Source organism: Carassius carassius, chromosome 25, assembly GCF_963082965.1.
Source record: "Carassius carassius chromosome 25, fCarCar2.1, whole genome shotgun sequence".
NCBI classification, from domain to species: domain Eukaryota; kingdom Metazoa; phylum Chordata; class Actinopteri; order Cypriniformes; family Cyprinidae; genus Carassius; species Carassius carassius.
In genome coordinates this window covers 8,606,426-8,623,971 of record NC_081779.1, presented here as the reverse complement: position 1 = coordinate 8,623,971, position 17,546 = coordinate 8,606,426, and the positions used below count along the sequence as shown (strand labels likewise).

The 17,546-nt window shown below is 40.2% G+C and overlaps 1 protein-coding gene across 1 annotated transcript; it reads right to left on the bottom strand.

Moving 5' to 3' along the window:
- Positions 1-6,537: 6,537 nt before the first annotated feature.
- On the bottom strand, positions 6,538-15,316 carry LOC132104087 (C3a anaphylatoxin chemotactic receptor-like). The gene is made up of 3 exons (XM_059509302.1): positions 15,150-15,316; positions 13,964-14,483; positions 6,538-7,491 (listed from the first exon to the last, which is right to left on the bottom strand). Exons 2-3 carry the CDS (start codon positions 14,480-14,482, stop codon positions 6,997-6,999), a joined length of 1,014 nt encoding a protein of 337 aa, XP_059365285.1. The 5' UTR covers position 14,483; positions 15,150-15,316; the 3' UTR covers positions 6,538-6,996.
- Between the last annotated feature and the right edge of the window lie 2,230 nt (positions 15,317-17,546).

Here is a 17,546-nt window from a genome sequence, read left to right as displayed (position 1 = left end):
GCGTCTTAGCTAAGACGCAGTACGAGAGAGCTCTCGTAAGAGAACCCACTTCATATCAGCTTAATGGCACTCTCCTCTAAGACAGCGAAAATACATTTAAATGACAGACAACTACATATAATATAATGATGTTATGACAAATATGAGATATTCGTTATGGTGGTGTTACAGACATGCCAGGTTCCACCTCCATTAATTCACAACAAACGCCCTCACCTGAGTACTGAGCACTTCCACCTGATCCTCATCACCATCCAATCACCTCTGCACTACAAATACCACACACACGCACCCAGTCAGCGTCCGGTCTTGTTCGCAACAAGGTCTTACCTGTATGCTAACTCTAAGGACTAACTCTATCTCTGCTTACCTCTCTCCAGCGATCTCCAGAAGTTCCCAGCCATCTCCGTGCATGTGTGTGGTACACCTCCCTCCTTGACATCTCTACCTTGCTACTACTCATCACTTCATCACAGCTATCCTCCATATCACTTTACCCAGCACTACCCGCTCCTCTGCTTGTGCCTCAATAAACTGTCTTTCTGTTATCCTCAGCCTCCTGTGGTATTCCGTAACAGGTGGTATATTTGGTCTCCACATTTTATTTAGGAAATAATGCATCTGACTATGATCTAAATAGTTCTGTCTTACATCAGAATATGTTATGAATATGAGTATTTTGTATTGAGTGCTTTAGTGCAAGAAGGATGGCTCTACACACAGTGTTATATTCTCTAAAGAAACATTTTATTGCAAATTTATCCATGAATGCATAAACTGACCATCTTCATCTATCAAATCTACAACATTAACTTTTTTCTTCATGTATTGTAATAATACCATTATTCCACATGGTGGATAAATTAAGTTTTGGGGGTAAATAGGCTATCATCTTCCAGTATTGCAATATCTGCTTGAAATTTGAAAGCTTAACAGGCAATTTTGAAATCTCAAAATCACATTTCAATAAAAACCCACCAACTCTTTTAAATATAGCCTTTGGTGGCCTATATGAAACCAAATTGAATTAGGCTGTGCTAAAGGAGTCATATGATGCTACATGCACTTTTACAAGTTGTTTGAACTGAAATGTTTGTTGGCATCATGTGTAGGCTACACAACCGCCCTAAATTGATAAAAATCCACCCAGGTTTTTTCTTTTTTTTTTCTGCTGAAATCTTTACCCCTTTCTCAAATCGAGCCCATCTCAGATGCCTGTCTTTGTGACATCACACGGACAGGCCCCTCCCATGAAAGTTTGATTGACAATAGCGTTTTAGCAGACCGGACTGGTGTATAACCTTAGACCCGCCCTGAGTGAGCTGTCATCAGTCCTCCATTGTTTCACCGCCGAAGCGGATGTAGACAAGAGTGTGTGTGATTGAGGCGTTCTTTTGTTGGATGTAATAATGAACAAAGCAGTTGTCATTTACTCCCGACATCTGCGCCATTGAAGACGTGGTGGATTAGTTTTGTTTTCGAAGGGAATGCGCCTATGTTGCCGCGAATCATTTGTGATCCAGCTTCACCTACAGAAGTGTGTAAGTTTTTTTTTTTTATGAATCTTTGCAAATCACTTTTCCTATTAATTAATTAGCAAGTTTCACTATAAATGTGTGGCTAAAGTATGAACAGTCCCTGAGAGAGCAGCCCGGAAGAGAGGGGCGGGGTCAGCAGAGCTCGTTAACATTTAAAGGAAAATGCTACAAAATGGCTTGCTATGAAAAGAGAGCTGTTTTTGACAGGGTAAAAAGGTGTTTTTACATTACCATTGAGAAGTTTTAACCAAACTATGTTACAGACTTTTCAAGACCCTAAAGAATCATACACTGTAAAAAATATTCACACCTTTCAACTTAAAAACGTAAGTTTTGCGGCTGCCTTAAGGCAAGCTTTTTAATCTCAAAAGCTTACCATGTGTAGCTCTGTGATGTGCATGCGTACTCTGTGCAGTTCTGTTCGAAACAGTTAGGGTAGGTCGAAAAACTCCCAACTCATTTTCTCTTCCAATTTCCAAATCATCCAACATGGATGGGCTGGGATCGTGTAGAGCCCTCTGAAACTGCACTGAAGCTGCAGTTTGGACCTTTCCCCCAGTGAACCCCACTGAAGTCCACTATATAGAGAAAAACCCTGGAATGTTTTCCTCAAAAATAAGGAAATTGTAATTCAGAAGTGATCTAATCCTTCAAGAGTCAGCACTTAAACGTTAACATTGCTAGCTCACTATAATAATCACGCAGCAATCTTAAACAATAACAATTAATAGAAGCAGTTAAAATGACTAAAGTTTACATTAAGTAATTAAAGTAATTCAGCTAAAAATTCGTTAATTATGTATAATTACCTCTTGGACGTTTTCTTCATGTTAGCAAGTCCTCTGATGACATAAGTTAGGCCTTGGTGTTCGCCAACATTACAGTCTGAAATAGATCTAAGGATCAATAAAAACACCATTTATTAGTAGAAGAGTTTGATGGCACGGTGTGTCATACATTGGTGAGGTTTTTGAGGATAACAGCGAGCAGTCTGTATCTGTCTCGGCCATCTTGACGTCTTCTCTTCTGAACACCAGAAAAAAAAAATCGCTCATTTCCACCGACGTGGCCCCACTGAAATCACGCCCGGGCTGGATCCGTGTTACAGCACTGAAACGGACGTGACTGTAACGCGGATTTGCCAGTTTGGAAACAGACCCGGCTCAGAGTCATCTGCTGTCTGAAAAAGTGTAATAGTGTGAAAAATGTATAATTCATCAAACTTCTGCTTCCCAATCAGTTGCAGAGAGAGATTGAGCTTGATAATGAGAGATGATCCACATCTCATTAAACTAGGGAAGGTTGGAATATTAAATTCACTCAGAATGGAAATTGCAATTGTTTTATCCAGCATTTGGTTTTTGTGCTTATTGAACATTATAATTGCACTACTGCCCTGTACTGTATAAGTTTGATGATAAAGATGTGTTGTGTTCTCTTTTATTACTGATTTGGTATAAACCCCTCTTTAACCAATGGTACATTTCTCACGTGTTGCACTCTTCAGTTCGCGGGAAGCACTCTGAAAATAGGTATGTGTCTGTGGTAATAGACAACTCAAACAAGGTTTTTGAGCATATTAAATGGAGGTTACAGCGAAATCAAAACAAAATATGCTGGTAATACTGTTAATGAACCTGTTGTGTGTTAAATAGATGGTTCTTCATGTTTAATCGAGTATATAAACTGTATTGCTTGAACCGTGCAATTGCGTCATATTTCTATGAGCGGTATAACATCTAAAGTGCCAGTTAATGTCCATGTTAATTTTCATAAGTATGAGGACGCTTGTTAATGTTAATCTGAGTTTCACATAAATCTGTTTAATGATGACACGAGTGGTTAATCTCTGCTGCACAGAGTGAAGTGCGCGCCGGTAATCGGCGGTGCATTATGGGTAATGTAGTTCATGACTTAAAGCACGTTATGTGTGTTTAGGAGAAGAAACTAAAACTCTGTATTGTTACTTTGATTTTGTAATTCGCCTGCATATTTGAAATATGGGACAATGTAAATAACTGAATGATGTATTTGCAGATTGTTGATCCACAACAAGTGATTGTAACACTGTCCCATTTTATGCTTGCAGGTATGAGTTGTATTCATTTAGTTTCATTAATGTTTTATTAATTTTCAGAATTCATAAATCTTATTAATTCTACATAAAAATATCCTTTTGGTGTTATGCATTTTAATTAAACTGAACAATTTAAAATACTGTAAAGAAAATACATCTTGTAATATGTGGGAGTTTGCGGGAAGCACTCTGAAGAGAGATTGTTGATCCAGAACAAGTGATTGTAACACTGTCCCATTTTATGCTTGCAGTAAACACCCAAAAGCAAAAGGGGCTCTTTGGTGTCTGTCTTTATTTGGGCTGATCCTGTGGCGCGTCCAGTGGTTCGTTACAAAAGCACTGGCCTGATTCCTGTTCACCGTAAGCGGCCTGAGTCTGGCTGTAGAGTCCGGGCCACATCTGGCAATGACTCAGCTCAGTTAAACGAGTCACTCGTTCGTGGACTACTTTGATAATGTTTTTCTTACCTTTCTGGACATGGACCGTATACCGTTCACACAGCTTCAATGGAGGGACTGAGAGCTCTCAGACTAAATCTAAAATATCCTAAACTGTGTTCCAAAGATAAACGGAGGTCTCATGGGTTTGGAACAACATGAGGGTAAGTTATTAATGACATAATTTTGCTATTTGGGTGAACTAACCCTTTAAGACCATTAACTTATAATGTTAACTACACGTTTAATGGCGTAAATTTGTCAAAAACAAGTAAACAAACATATATATAATTTTTGTTATTTTTATGACGAGGATGTAAGTTACTGCAGTTATGAATGTATCAGTATGTTTAAGATCATCTGCAATATCCCTGTCCTGCTTTTACAGATGCTTAATGCAAGCAGACTATACAAATGTTCATTGCATGCCAAAATACATGTGACTACAACACAAACACATCATCACTGTTCATCATTTTTGTTGCTACTTTAATTGCTTCTTCACTCAGGATGTAGAGACACAACAGGAGTAACTAATTATTTCTCTTACCATGCTACAAATTTCTTTTAATATTTCTATGTTTTGTAGTTACCAAGAGAAGTGTCATCGCTGAAGGAATGGTGGACAATACTCAGACACCTGTGAACACTGAGCATTGCTTTGAGTCCAAGACAGTGGACATCATCTTTATTATACTTCTGACTGGACTTGCAAGGAGCACTAGAGCCAATGAGAAAGTAAGATTAAGTAAAATGTCTGCAGGCATTTCACCGTGTTCACCAGGAATATTTACTGAAGAGACCTGATCAGCAGCAAGCTTAGGGTCTACTGAATGTGTATTTTCAAGCATTTTATTGCAGGGTTCACTGTTTTTTTTCCTACACAGCCATGACTGGTGGAAAGTGTTTATTTATTTACATTTATTTATGTATAGTTAACCAGAATTCTGTCATTTATTTTTATCAAACCTCTGACTTTTGTTTTTATGCAGAACTCAAAAGAAGATGCTTTGAAGAATGCTGTTAATCCATAAAGTTAGTCAGGTATGAACAGTATGAAGTGGAGTAAATGATTTTAATTTTTTGGGTGAAATCTCTTTAATTAGCATGCTACACACTAAATAGTAATCATGCTGGGCACAACCACCTATTGTGCTAACATTGCAGTTAGTGCTGTAAATAGTCTTTCAAACAACAGGTCCATTGCTGGAACATAAATTTACTGTAGTTTGCATTGACGCATTACATTACACCTTTACTAATACTTGCATAATATTTTCTCTTTACAGGTGCAGAAATGAAAGCTCCCAAACAAAGATGTCATCGGATTAAGATGTGGAAAAAGACATGTTACATCACCGGAACCATAAATCCTGAGCGATTTGAAAATTGTCAACAACCGAGAAAAAGTACTCATTATTTCACTTATTAAAATAATCCATGGTAATAGTTGTAAATGATAAGATAAAGTACAAAATGTAACACAATTTACTAATGTGTTGTTCAAAAAACTAGGGTTTGGTGTCTCTTTACAATAAGGTACAATAGTTAACGTTAGTAAATTATGAAATTAACATTAAATAACAATGAGCAGTACAATTTGTACATTTGTTACAATTTGCATTATTCTTTGATACTGTTAAATAACAACAACAACAACAGTTTGTTGTAAGTTCATGTTAGCTCTGATGCATTAAATAATGTCAACAGGCACAAACTTTGTTCTTAAGGTATTAGTATATGTTGGAATTAACTCGGTTGATATATTAAATACAGTTAACTAAGGTTAATATTAAATATTTGCCATGTTAGTCAATGTTGGGTAGATAACTAATGAAACCTTATTGTAAATTGTAAAGTGTCACCTGTGGGTTTGTTTATATGTGTTTAAATGAAAGATTAGTGACCAGTAAAGTAGAATAAAATAAATCAGTGAAGTAAGTGAAAGATTAGAAATACCAAACAGGTGCACTCATATTACTATGAATGGGAGAAAGTGCAACACACAATATGGGTGAAAAAATTGTAAATAAAACGGCCAAACTACTGTTAGAAGATCTGGTTGTCAGTGTTCTGAGACGTGCTTACTGCACATGCACATTGGCTGGTCCTGCTAAGAATACTGTATAAGGTTTTTTTATTCACTATACACAATTTTAGCATAAGAAACAACTTTTATGCGACAGTTCATGTCAGATTTTGTTGCTGATTTAAAATGTTATATGTAGCAAGCAGTTTTTAAAGATTTCAGGATTTCCCCATTTCAAGTAGGTAGGACTTGCCTGCATGAAATGTCTTCTCAGAACCATTGCAAATATGGCTGCTGAGTGAAGAGGCTTTCATTGAAAGGGACTTTGAGTAAGTCCAGAGAATAAAAGAAAAGTGTACGAAATCTTGATCAAAAAAGAGGAACAAAGGTCTATGGTTTTGGCACGCTTAGTATGAAGTGAATTACTCTACACTTAATCAAGAGACTTTCTCAGGAAACCTGTTCACAGTTTATTGGCTTTGGAGAAAGGAAATGTACAGATAGCTGCTAAACAGTGGCTTACATGTTAATGCTAAGACGTCACAGAAGCAGACTTGTGAAAACCATCATTTCAAAATCTAAAGCTTATCCAAAGCAAGAATCAGTTTGCTCTGCAAAAGTGTCAAAATCATACTCACAAACATACATGTTGATTTCATAATTATTTTTAGGTTTTCACAATAAAAGTTTTTAATTATGAAGACTACTCTTATTGAATGTTTTCTTTTTAAGTTTTCTATTAAAAAAAAATCTTAATTTTATTATTTTAGAGATAGTCTGGTAGTATGATTGTCAAAAATGAAAAAAATCACACTTCAATCGACCTCCCCATAAAATTTCCTCATTGACAGGTACTGCTAAAAAGCAAAAATTACATTACATTACATTAAAACTTTTTTAAACTTTAGTCATGCCCTACAGTCTGTCTCGAACAATCTCTGCAGTCTTTGGAATTGAATTACAGCTTTCTTCCCTAGTGCCTTCCTGGGGCTGCAAAGTGTGGCCTTCTTCCATAAGTGCTCTGCGATAAATCCCTGATATGCTTTGTCTGAAGCGTTGCCTAACATCCAGTCCCATGCAGAAGTACAGAACCGGGTTCACACAGCTGTTGAAATACGCAAAGACTTTAGCAATAGACACACCCACTTTAACAGCGGGGCTCTTCTTGTATACCATCTTGGCAAGCAGTAGGCAGTGGTAGGGACCCCAACATATGAAAAAGGCAAAGACAAGTCCAGCAAGAATACGGAGAGGCCTGGTTTTACCATAAAACCTTGTTCTGCGTATTCTAAAACCAGCTAGAATGTAGCAGCACAGGATGACCAGGAAGGGCAACAGGAATCCACATAAGAAGCGAATGCTGTACAAGGCATTCTTTGCTGAATTGTCACTCTTTGATGCTTCTTTCACCTGCACAAAGTAAATCAGATTACTAATATATGGCAAACAATTTCACATTTACTATGCTAAAAGAAAGTACGATTACACTTTATTTTGATAGTCCACTTTAGACATTTTACTAACTATAAGTAACTTTGTAACTACATGTCAACTACATGTAAACTGCATATCAACTAAATGTCATTATTTGCAACCACATGTCTACTAACTAGTAGACTGTTAGGTTAGGTTTATGTTTATTTGAATAAGTTGACAAAGAAAGTGTTAGAAGATATTAAGTTGATAGTCTGAGAGTCTACTAAATCTACTAACTGCTAGTTGACATGTAGTTGCAAAGTTACTTACTGTAAGTAGAATGTCTAAAGTGGACTATCGAAATAAAGTGTTACTGAAAGTACGTTTAAAGGGATAGTTCACACAAAAATGAGAACTGTCATTATTTATTCATCTGATGTTTCACATTGAGTTTTTAAATAAAGTTCTATGTAAATAAGAATGAATAAGATACATTCACACTGTCAGTTTTCTGGATTGACAACCGCAATTATTTATAGGTCTGAGCCTGGAAATTATTGTACTGTTGCTTAACATCAATACCGATTGTTCAGCTGATGTTTTTCTGGGAAAAAAAAAAAATTTCAGTAGACAAAAACTCCATCAAACAGTTTTTAAAGTTGTGTCTTCTGAAAATTACATTTGACTTTCATACAGTGTGTGCCATTGTAAAAGAAGATAAAAATGTGAATATCAAAGATGATGACGTCCAAAATGGCAAAATCTTATCACATTTTACATGACAGAAGCTCAGTTGAGGTGCAGTTTCTTCCGTCAAATCTTTATTATCGGACAGCATTTTCTATACTTCTGTAAAGTGCTGAGCATTTGAGTCGTGCGTAGACCGCAAAACTGACGGGAGCAGCTCCGGTGGAGGACAGTAACTGGATCTACTACAGATGACAGTTTATATTAAAGTCCCTTTAAGGCAGCAGTTCTCAATTCCAATCTTTGCGCCACCCTGCTCTGCACATCTTGTATGTTTCATTTATGGCTTCAGACCAAGCGACAACCTCCCACTCTCTATTGTGAAGCCCATACGGAAGTGATTTAAACTGTAATTTGTCAACTGGCCACTGGAGGCTGGCTGCAAAAGGGAGTACAGTCTATGCTTCAGACCTTTGTTCTATCCGAACGTCCAATGACCAGGCTTTTAGCACCCTTCACCTGGAGTTTGATTGACAGGCGATCTGACCAATCATAATGCTGTTTTTTTTTTCTTTGTTTTTGTTTTCCGTATATATATATATATATATATATATATATATATATATATATATATATATATATATATATATATATATATAGAATCTGAATTAAAATGTGTTTGATTTAAGCCTATTTCAAAATTTGTGTCATAAAATTATATCGCGCATACAGCTCAACTAACGCGATCGTTATAAAGGTGTTTAAACAACAATAGGCTACACTTCCACTTGCATGTATATTTGACAATCGGAATATCAGATATTTCATTCCATAGCTAACACATTTGTGAATATGGGCCTAATCTAGGCTATCCAGGGTTGTTTTGTTTTTTTAAATTGCATCTGAAATTGACTGTGCAGCTCATTCACATGTGCGATCTGGCGCAGATCCGCCTCTCGCGATGCTCAGCTGTGAACCGTTCGACTTGAAGCACAACCTCAGACGGTGCTTTTTTGTTGTTCTGTTTTCTTTCAGGATCAAAAATACAACAAATGAAAGCATTTATCTGTATTTTCGACTGATGAGAACTATGCATATACATTCATAAATCAGTCAATTTTGTATTTTAATATGAGATATTTTATTCTAATGTGATCAGTAACTCAAGCACTGATGGACCAAAGAGCACGTATTTCGACATTTGCAGTAAAAACGTGAAATATAAATTCACAGAAAATGCATTTAATACCAATATATTGAAACGTCTGTTTATATACTCCATTAATAAAGGAGTCCAGACATTGGAAAAATATCAGTCCACATGCGTTTTATATTTAATATGAGGAAAATAAACATGCATGCATATGTGACACAAATTTTTTTTAACTTTTTGGTAGCAAAATATTTTTTAGTAATTCTGTCAATTACACTAAGGTTATTACATTGTCTGCTATATATTTACTTCTTATTTATTAAATACTGGCAATTGATTGATAAAACATTGATCAAAATTAAGATAAAATGAATATCTTTTAAAAAGAGTTTTCCATAAATAACTTCTGTATGTGTCGCTTGGTGTGGGTGTTCTTACCTCAGTATGCCCTCCTGTGGGCTCACCACCTGCAGGAGGGAGTGTAAGGGGCCGGTGCATAGTGGATCGGGCGACAGTCGTAGGCGAGACCCCCGACGACCCGATCTCTGGACACGGATTCTGGCTTTAGGGATGTGGAATGTCACCTCGTTGGCGGGGAAGGAGCCTGAGCTTGTGCGGGAGGTCAAGAGGTACCGACTAGAGATAGTCGGGCTCACCTACACGCACAGCTTGGGCTCTGAAACCACACTTCTTGAGAGAGGCTGGACTCTCTACCACTCTGGAGTTGCCCATGGTGAGAGGCGGAGGGCTGGAGTGGGTTTGCTAATAGCCCCCCAGCTCAGCCGCCATGTGTTGGAGTTCGGCAGTGCGGACTACCCGGCCCTCTTGGAGTCTCTGGGAGGGGTGCTGGAAAGTACTCAGACTGGAGACTCCGTCGTTCTCCTGGGGGACTTCAACGCTCACGTGGGCAGTGACAGTGACACCTGGAGGGGCGTGATTGGGAGGAACGGCCCCCCTGACCTGAACCCGAGCGGTGTTCTGTTATTGGATTTCTGTGCTTACCACGGTTTGTCCATAACGAACACCATGTTCAGGCATAAGGGTGTCCATCAGTGCACGTGGCACCAGGACACCCTAGGCCGGAGGTCGATGATCAACTTTGTGGTCGTGTCATCAGACCTTCGGCCATATGTCTTGGACACTCGGGTGAAGAGAGGGACAGAGCTGTCAACTGATCACCACCTGGTGGTGAGTTGGATCCGATGGCAGGGGAGGAAGCTGGACAGACTCGGCAGACCCAAACGTACTGTCAGGGTCTGTTGGGAATGTTTGGCCGAGCCCCCTGTCAGAGAGATCTTCAACTCCCACCTCCGGCAGAGCTTCGACCGGATCCCGAGGGAGTCTGGAGATATTGAGTCCGAGTGGACCATTTTCTCCACCTCCATTGTCGCTGCGGCTGCTCGGAGCTGTGGCCATAAGGTCTCCGGTGCCTGTCGAGGCGGCAATCCCCGAACCCGGTGGTGGACACCGGAAGTAAGGGATGCTGTCAAGCTGAAGAAGGAGTCCTATCGGGCCTGGATGACTTGTGGGACTCCGGAGGCAGCTGACAGGTACTGGCAGGCCAAGCGGACTGCAGCCCGGGTAGTCGTGGAGGCAAAAAATCGGGCCTGGGAGGAGTTCGGTGAGGCCATGGAGAAAGACTATCGGTTGGCCTCGAAGAGATTCTGGCAAACTGTTCGACGCCTCAGGAGGGGGAAGCAGTGCCCTACCAACACTGTTTACAGTAGAGATGGGCACCTGTTGACCTCAACTGGGGATATTGTCGGGCAGTGGAAGGAATACTTAGAGGATCTCCTCAATCCCACCGACTTGTGTTCCGTTGAGGAAGCAGTGGCTGGGGACTCGGAGGAGCACTCGTCCATCACCCGGGCTGAAGTCATTGAGGTAATTAAAAAGCTCCTCGGTGGCAAGGCACCGGGGGTGGTTAAGATCCGCCCAGAGTACCTCAAGTCTCTGGATGTTGTGGGGCTGTCTTGGCTGACACGCCTCTGCAACATCGCATGGCGGTTGGGGACAGTACCTCTGGACTGGCAGACCGGGGTGGTGGTCCCTCTTTTCAAGAAGGGGGACCGGAGAGTGTGTTCCAACTATAGGGGGATCACACTTCTCAGCCTCCCCGGGAAAGTCTATGCCAGGGTACTGGAGAGGAGAATTCGGCCGATAGTGGAACCTCGGATTCAGGAGGAACAGTGTGGTTTTCGTCCCGGTCATGGAACACTGGACCAGCTCTATACCCTTTCCAGGGTGCTGGAGGGTTCATGGGAGTTTGCCCAACCAGTCCACATGTGTTTTGTGGATTTGGAGAAGGCATTTGACCGTGTTCCTCGCGACATCCTGTGGAGGGTGCTCTGGGAGCATGGGGTCGGCGGCCCCCTACTTAGGGCTGTTCGGTCCTTGTACGACCGGAGCAAGAGCTTGGTTTGCATTGCCGGCAGTAAGTCAGACCTGTTCAGACCGGTGCATGTTGGACTCCGGCAGGGCTGCCCTTTGTCACCGGTTCTGTTCATAATTTTTATGGACAGAATTTCTAGGTGCAGCCAAGGGCCGGAGAATGTCCGGTTTGGGGACCATACGATTTCGTCGCTGCTTTTTGCGGATGATGTTGTCGTGTTGGCCTGCTCAGATCAGGACCTTCAGCGTGCACTGGGACGGTTTGCAGCCGAGTGTGAATCGGCTGGGATGAGAATCAGCACCTCCAAGTCCGAGGCCATGGTTCTCAGTTGGAAAAGGGTGGATTGCCCACTTCAGGTTGGTGGAGAGTTCCTGCCTCAAGTGGAGGAGTTCAGGTATCTTGGGGTCTTGTTCACGAGTGAGGGAAGGATGGAATGTGAGATTGACAGACGGATCGGTGCAGCTTCTGCAGTAATGCGGTCGGTGTACCGGTCTGTCGTGGTGAAGAAGGAGCTGAGCTGAAAGGCAAAGCTCTCGATTTACCGGTCAATCTACGTTCCTACTCTCACCTATGGTCATGAGCTGTGGGTCATGACCGAAAGAACAAGATCCCGGATACAGGTAGCCGAAATGAGCTTTCTCTGTCGGGTGGCTGGGCGCTCCCTTAGAGATAGGGTGAGAAGCTCGGTCACTCTGGAGGAGCTCAGAGTAGAGCCGTTGCTCCTCCACATCGAGAGGAGCCAGCTGAGGTGACTCGGGCATCTATTTCGGATGCCTCCTGGACGCCTTCCCAGGGAGGTGTTCCAGGCACGTCTCACCGGGAGGAGGCCCCGGGGAAGACCTAGGACACGCTGGAGGGACTATGTCTCCCGGCTGGCCTGGGAACGCCTCGGGGTCCCCCCGGAAGAGCTGGAAGAAGTGGCTAGGGAGAGGGAAGTCTGGGTGTCTCTGCTTAGACTGTTGCCCCCGCGACCCGGCCCCGGATAAGCGGAAGATGATGGATGGATGATGGATGGATGGATCTTCTGTATGACCTGGCAATAAAATTCGAAAAAAGTTTGTCTAATGTGATTGGCCTAACTGATTTGATTTCGGGTGCGGGTCGGGTGCCGGTTCTATTTTAAGCGGGTCGGGTGCGGATTTTAATTAGTGCTGTTGTCGGAAAACGGGTCGGATGCGGTTTTAAGCACTGCAGGTACGGGCGGGTGCGGATTTACAAAATCGGACCCGTGCAGCTCTCTGCCTCAGCCAATCGTACAAAGGCCTCTGGTCTCCTTCCCTGCGTACCGCCAATGTATATCTTTATCCACAGCATTAGCATTAGCCGTTATGCTTTTTTAGGTTTCAGGCTTGCCTTCCAAGGGCTTTGACCATAGTCCACTGAGGTTAATCTTACGCTCCTGTTTGAGCTGTATGTCAGACAAAATGTCAGATTGGTCAGATTGTCTCTTTATCAAACTCCCAGAAGGGTGAAGTCCCGCCCTACATTCCAGAAGCTGCTTCACTCGGATATACATCACAATAGGGAAGAAAAGACTAACGCAACTTCTTTTTCATGCCGACTTTAGTATAATCACTACAACTGTCAATCAGTGGAAGGGCAACTAGCTACAATACTCAGTGCTGCAAATCGCGCTGTAATCAGAAGCCTCTAATGGTCTTCAGACAGAGCGTGAACACAAGCATGGGACCATATGAAAGCAGCTGCCTAAACGTAATGGAATGAGTTAAAATCATTTTGGCTTTTGGACCCCATGCCTGTCACCAGTCTGACCCACACCGAATCTGAAACATAAATATTATTCCACCCGTTACTTCAAATATTAGCGGATCACCCATCGGAATACCTGCCTGCATGCAGGACTCTTGGCTTGGACTCCCAACAGTGCTCTTTTGCACTGTATAATGTGACATTCAGTACTAGATGTCCAGTATGTTCCATTCAAACAGCATTGACTTTTTTGAAAATACAGTTGTGTACAGTATCCTAAAAATGTACCGGTGAGACCTCAGTTATAGAATGCGGCTGTAAATCCAATAAATAACCAAAATGTGTGTGAATGTAATCAAATTCATAGTTTTCCTGTTTTGTCTGCTATCAATGAATGTAACTTATATAATTAAATTATTCAACCTATTATTGAATCCAATATTATGATTTATGCCAATATAGTTTCTTTGATAATTATTCAAAACCATTTTTAAATTCAGACAGAATTCCAAAGTTGTTCTGACCTCCATTGAGCACTTGCTCAAATTTTTGTCACCAGGGTAGACCTGCCGGTAAACATAGTATGGTGAACTAAAGATCACCGCCACGATCCAAACTCCCACACTGACCACACGAGCAGCACATAACGTCCGTCGTTCTCTGGTGAACACTGGACGCCAGATGCAGAGCACTCGATCCACACTGATGACAGCCAGAAGAAAAACACTGCAGAACATGTTGGTGTACTTGAAGAAACCACTGAACTTGCAGAAAAAGGCTCCAAAAGGCCAGTCTTCATAGAAAAGTTTTTTGAGGAGTGAAGGTACAAGGGTAAAGCAGAAGATCAGGTCTGCTACAGCGAGATTGACCAGCCATACATTAGTGACGTTGGGCTTCAGACGCTTGCTAGCCACCCAGATGACCAAAGAGTTCCCAGTGACGCCGATGATAATGGTAATGGTGTAGAGGACAATGGTAATATTATTCATAATGGCATCAGTGTTGACTGTATAGTGCGAAGGAAGACTTTTATTGGAGGCCATTCTGAGAGAAAAATAAAAGTTATATATAGTATTTCTGTTTAAACTGAGCATTTGAATTAATTCACAGATGAAATGATTAGCCAGATTCACCAGTTAAATTCTCAGGAAATGCATGTACATGTGAAATTATACCTTTAAGGTGTAAAATATGTTTAAATAATTCCTAAGAACTACAATTCAAGAAATTAGTAAATATGAGTATATGAGCATCTACAATTTATTTCTTCTATATACAACTTTTTCCTTGTATATTTATGGGGTGGTTATTAAAATATTATTCAAGTACAATTGACATTACAGTTTAAATATTGTTATTTATTTTAAATATAGCTTAAACCAGCCATATGGGGCTCTCACATGAAAGAAGCCACCCAGCTCTTACTCTGAGTCTGTTGCAAAATATCTATCTTAAACTTTCATTGCATCAGAGTTGGTTGTGGTTTTCCTTTCATCTTAAAACGGATAAGAAAAACGCATATGTGGCATGACAATTTAAGGCAGAGATGGGCAATTTAACAGCGTATGTTTGAAAAAGCTCATTAAATGAGTATTATAAAAAATACAAAAATGCAACAAAACCATTGCACAGCATATATTGCATTGGAAAATATAGTTAAAAAAAATATTAATTAGTAACTGGATAGTCAATTGATGTGGGTGTTCTTACCTCAGTGAAAGTTTGCTCAAAGAACTAGTTAGCACAATCAGTGTTTGAAAAAACACCACTTCACAGTAATTTGTGAATGTGTCTAGCAGAGACCGAGTATGAGTGCAAATAAATAAGTGATGGGTTCATCAACATCACTTCCAGCTATTCTTCTTCTCTCTAAACCCTTTTCTACTGTGAACGTGATTATTAAGTGTCTTCTACAGATAAAGAGAAGACAAACAGGAAGAGGGAGGAGACAGATGAGCAAACACAGAAACATAGTTACATAATGTGTTTACTATGCTATGTCTCTGAAGGAATTTAAGGGGATATTTGCTGAAAAATAAATCAATCGATAAAAATTCGCCATCCAAAATGAATATGAATTTGTTTCTTCTTTGGAACAGATTTGGAGAAATTTTGCATTCAAATCACTTGCTCACCAATGGATCATCTGTAGTGAATGGGTGCCGTCAGAATCCAAACAGAGTCCAGAGTCCAGACAGCTGATAAAAAAAATAAAATACAACTCCAGTGCTTCAATTAACGATTTGTGAACAAAAAAAAAGAAGAAGAAAAAAAAGATTTGTGTGTACGAAAGAAAAGCATCATTAAAGTGATTTAACTTTAACCTGTGGAATAAACCAAAATACCAGTCTATAATCCATAATAACATTGTCTTCAGTGAAAAAGTCCATTCCCTGTTGTCCTGTCTAAACCCAATACCCTCTTATGATTCAGAAGAGAAAACGTTTTCTCTGGAGAAAGCAGTAGCCATAGTTTAGCCAGTAACAACAGTCTGGAGCGACGATGAACTTTGTGGATTACTTAAATTACTTGTTCATTTTTATCACAATATCCATAGGATATTCCATTGGATCTAAAGTATCCATTGGTGAGCAAGTAATGCTAAATTTCTCCAAATCTGTTCCGATCTTGGATGGCCCGAAGATGAGTATATTTTCAGGAAATTTTTAATTTTTGAGAGGACTGTACCTTTAACGTATATGATGTATATAATTACATTACTCTCAATAAAGCATCATAGTGACTTTAATTCAAAACATAATTTTCTTTTCTGAATTTTGTAAAGAAAAGTAAAGAATTAATAAAATGCTAATACTGATAGTAATACTACTAATAATGATTGTTATAAGTGTGCATAATGTTTCATTTAACGGTATCTATTCAAGTACTTATGGTCTATTTAGCATACACCAATATTTGCATATAATTTCCATGTCTGGTTCACTTTTTCAGTGTGCCTTATTTTATTTAGCTTTTGCTTCCATCCTGATACAAATTCCCCATGGATTTTGTTTTCAGTCAGTTAAAATGAAAATGTTCTGAAGTGGTTTCCAACCTCATATCAGATGTAAAACATATCAGGCATAACATTATGACCACCTTCCTAATATTGTGATAGTCCCCATTTTGCTGCCAAAACAGTCGAGGCATGGACTCCACTAGACCCCTGAAGGTGTGCTGTGGTGTCTGACACCAAGATATTAGCAAAAGATCATTTACTGTAAGTCCTGTAAGTTGTGAGGTGAGGTCTCCATGGATCGGACTTGTTTGTTCAGCACATCCCACAGATGCTCGATTAGATTGAGATCCAAGTCAACATCTCAAACTTGTTGTTGTGCTCCTCAAACCATTCCTGAACCATATTTGCTTTGTGGCAGGGCACATTATCCTGCTGAAAAAGGCCACAGCCACCAGAGAATAACATTTCCATGAAAGGTTTGCAGTAATGCTTAGCTAGGTGGTACGTGTCAAAGTAACATCCACATGGATGGTAGGACTGCCTCCGCCAGCTTGCCTTCTTCCCATAGTGCATCCTGGTGCCATGTGTTACTCTGGTATTCCATGTGATGTAAAAGAAAAAGTAAAACATCAGACCAGGCCACCTTCTTCCATTATTGTGTGCTATGCAGCCTCATACACAACAAACTGTGATGCACTGTGTATTCTGACACTTTTCCACCAGAACCAGCATTAACTTCCTGAGAAATCTGAGCTATAGTAGCACACGGGCCAGCCTTCACTCCCCAAGTACATACTGATTGGTGTAATTGGTTGAATGCTGTTTGGTGGTGTTATATTCAATATTTATTAACATACACTAAAATCTATTTGTTATGGCATTAAAAGCAGTAGTGTCAGATAGCACACATACTGTACGTCTGCAAGATGTCTGTTAAAGATCTCTTGATCTGGAAAGCATCTGCTGTCTACAAACCTCTGTCAGACGTCTTTCAGATGTCAGTTTTACATACATTCTAAATCATAAACATCTTAAAGACATCAAATAGACATCTATTTGACATCTAAAAGGAAACGTCCTATAGACGTATTGCATATTAGCAAACACTCTAAAAAAATAAGTCTTGCAGATGTAAATGCAGACATCAA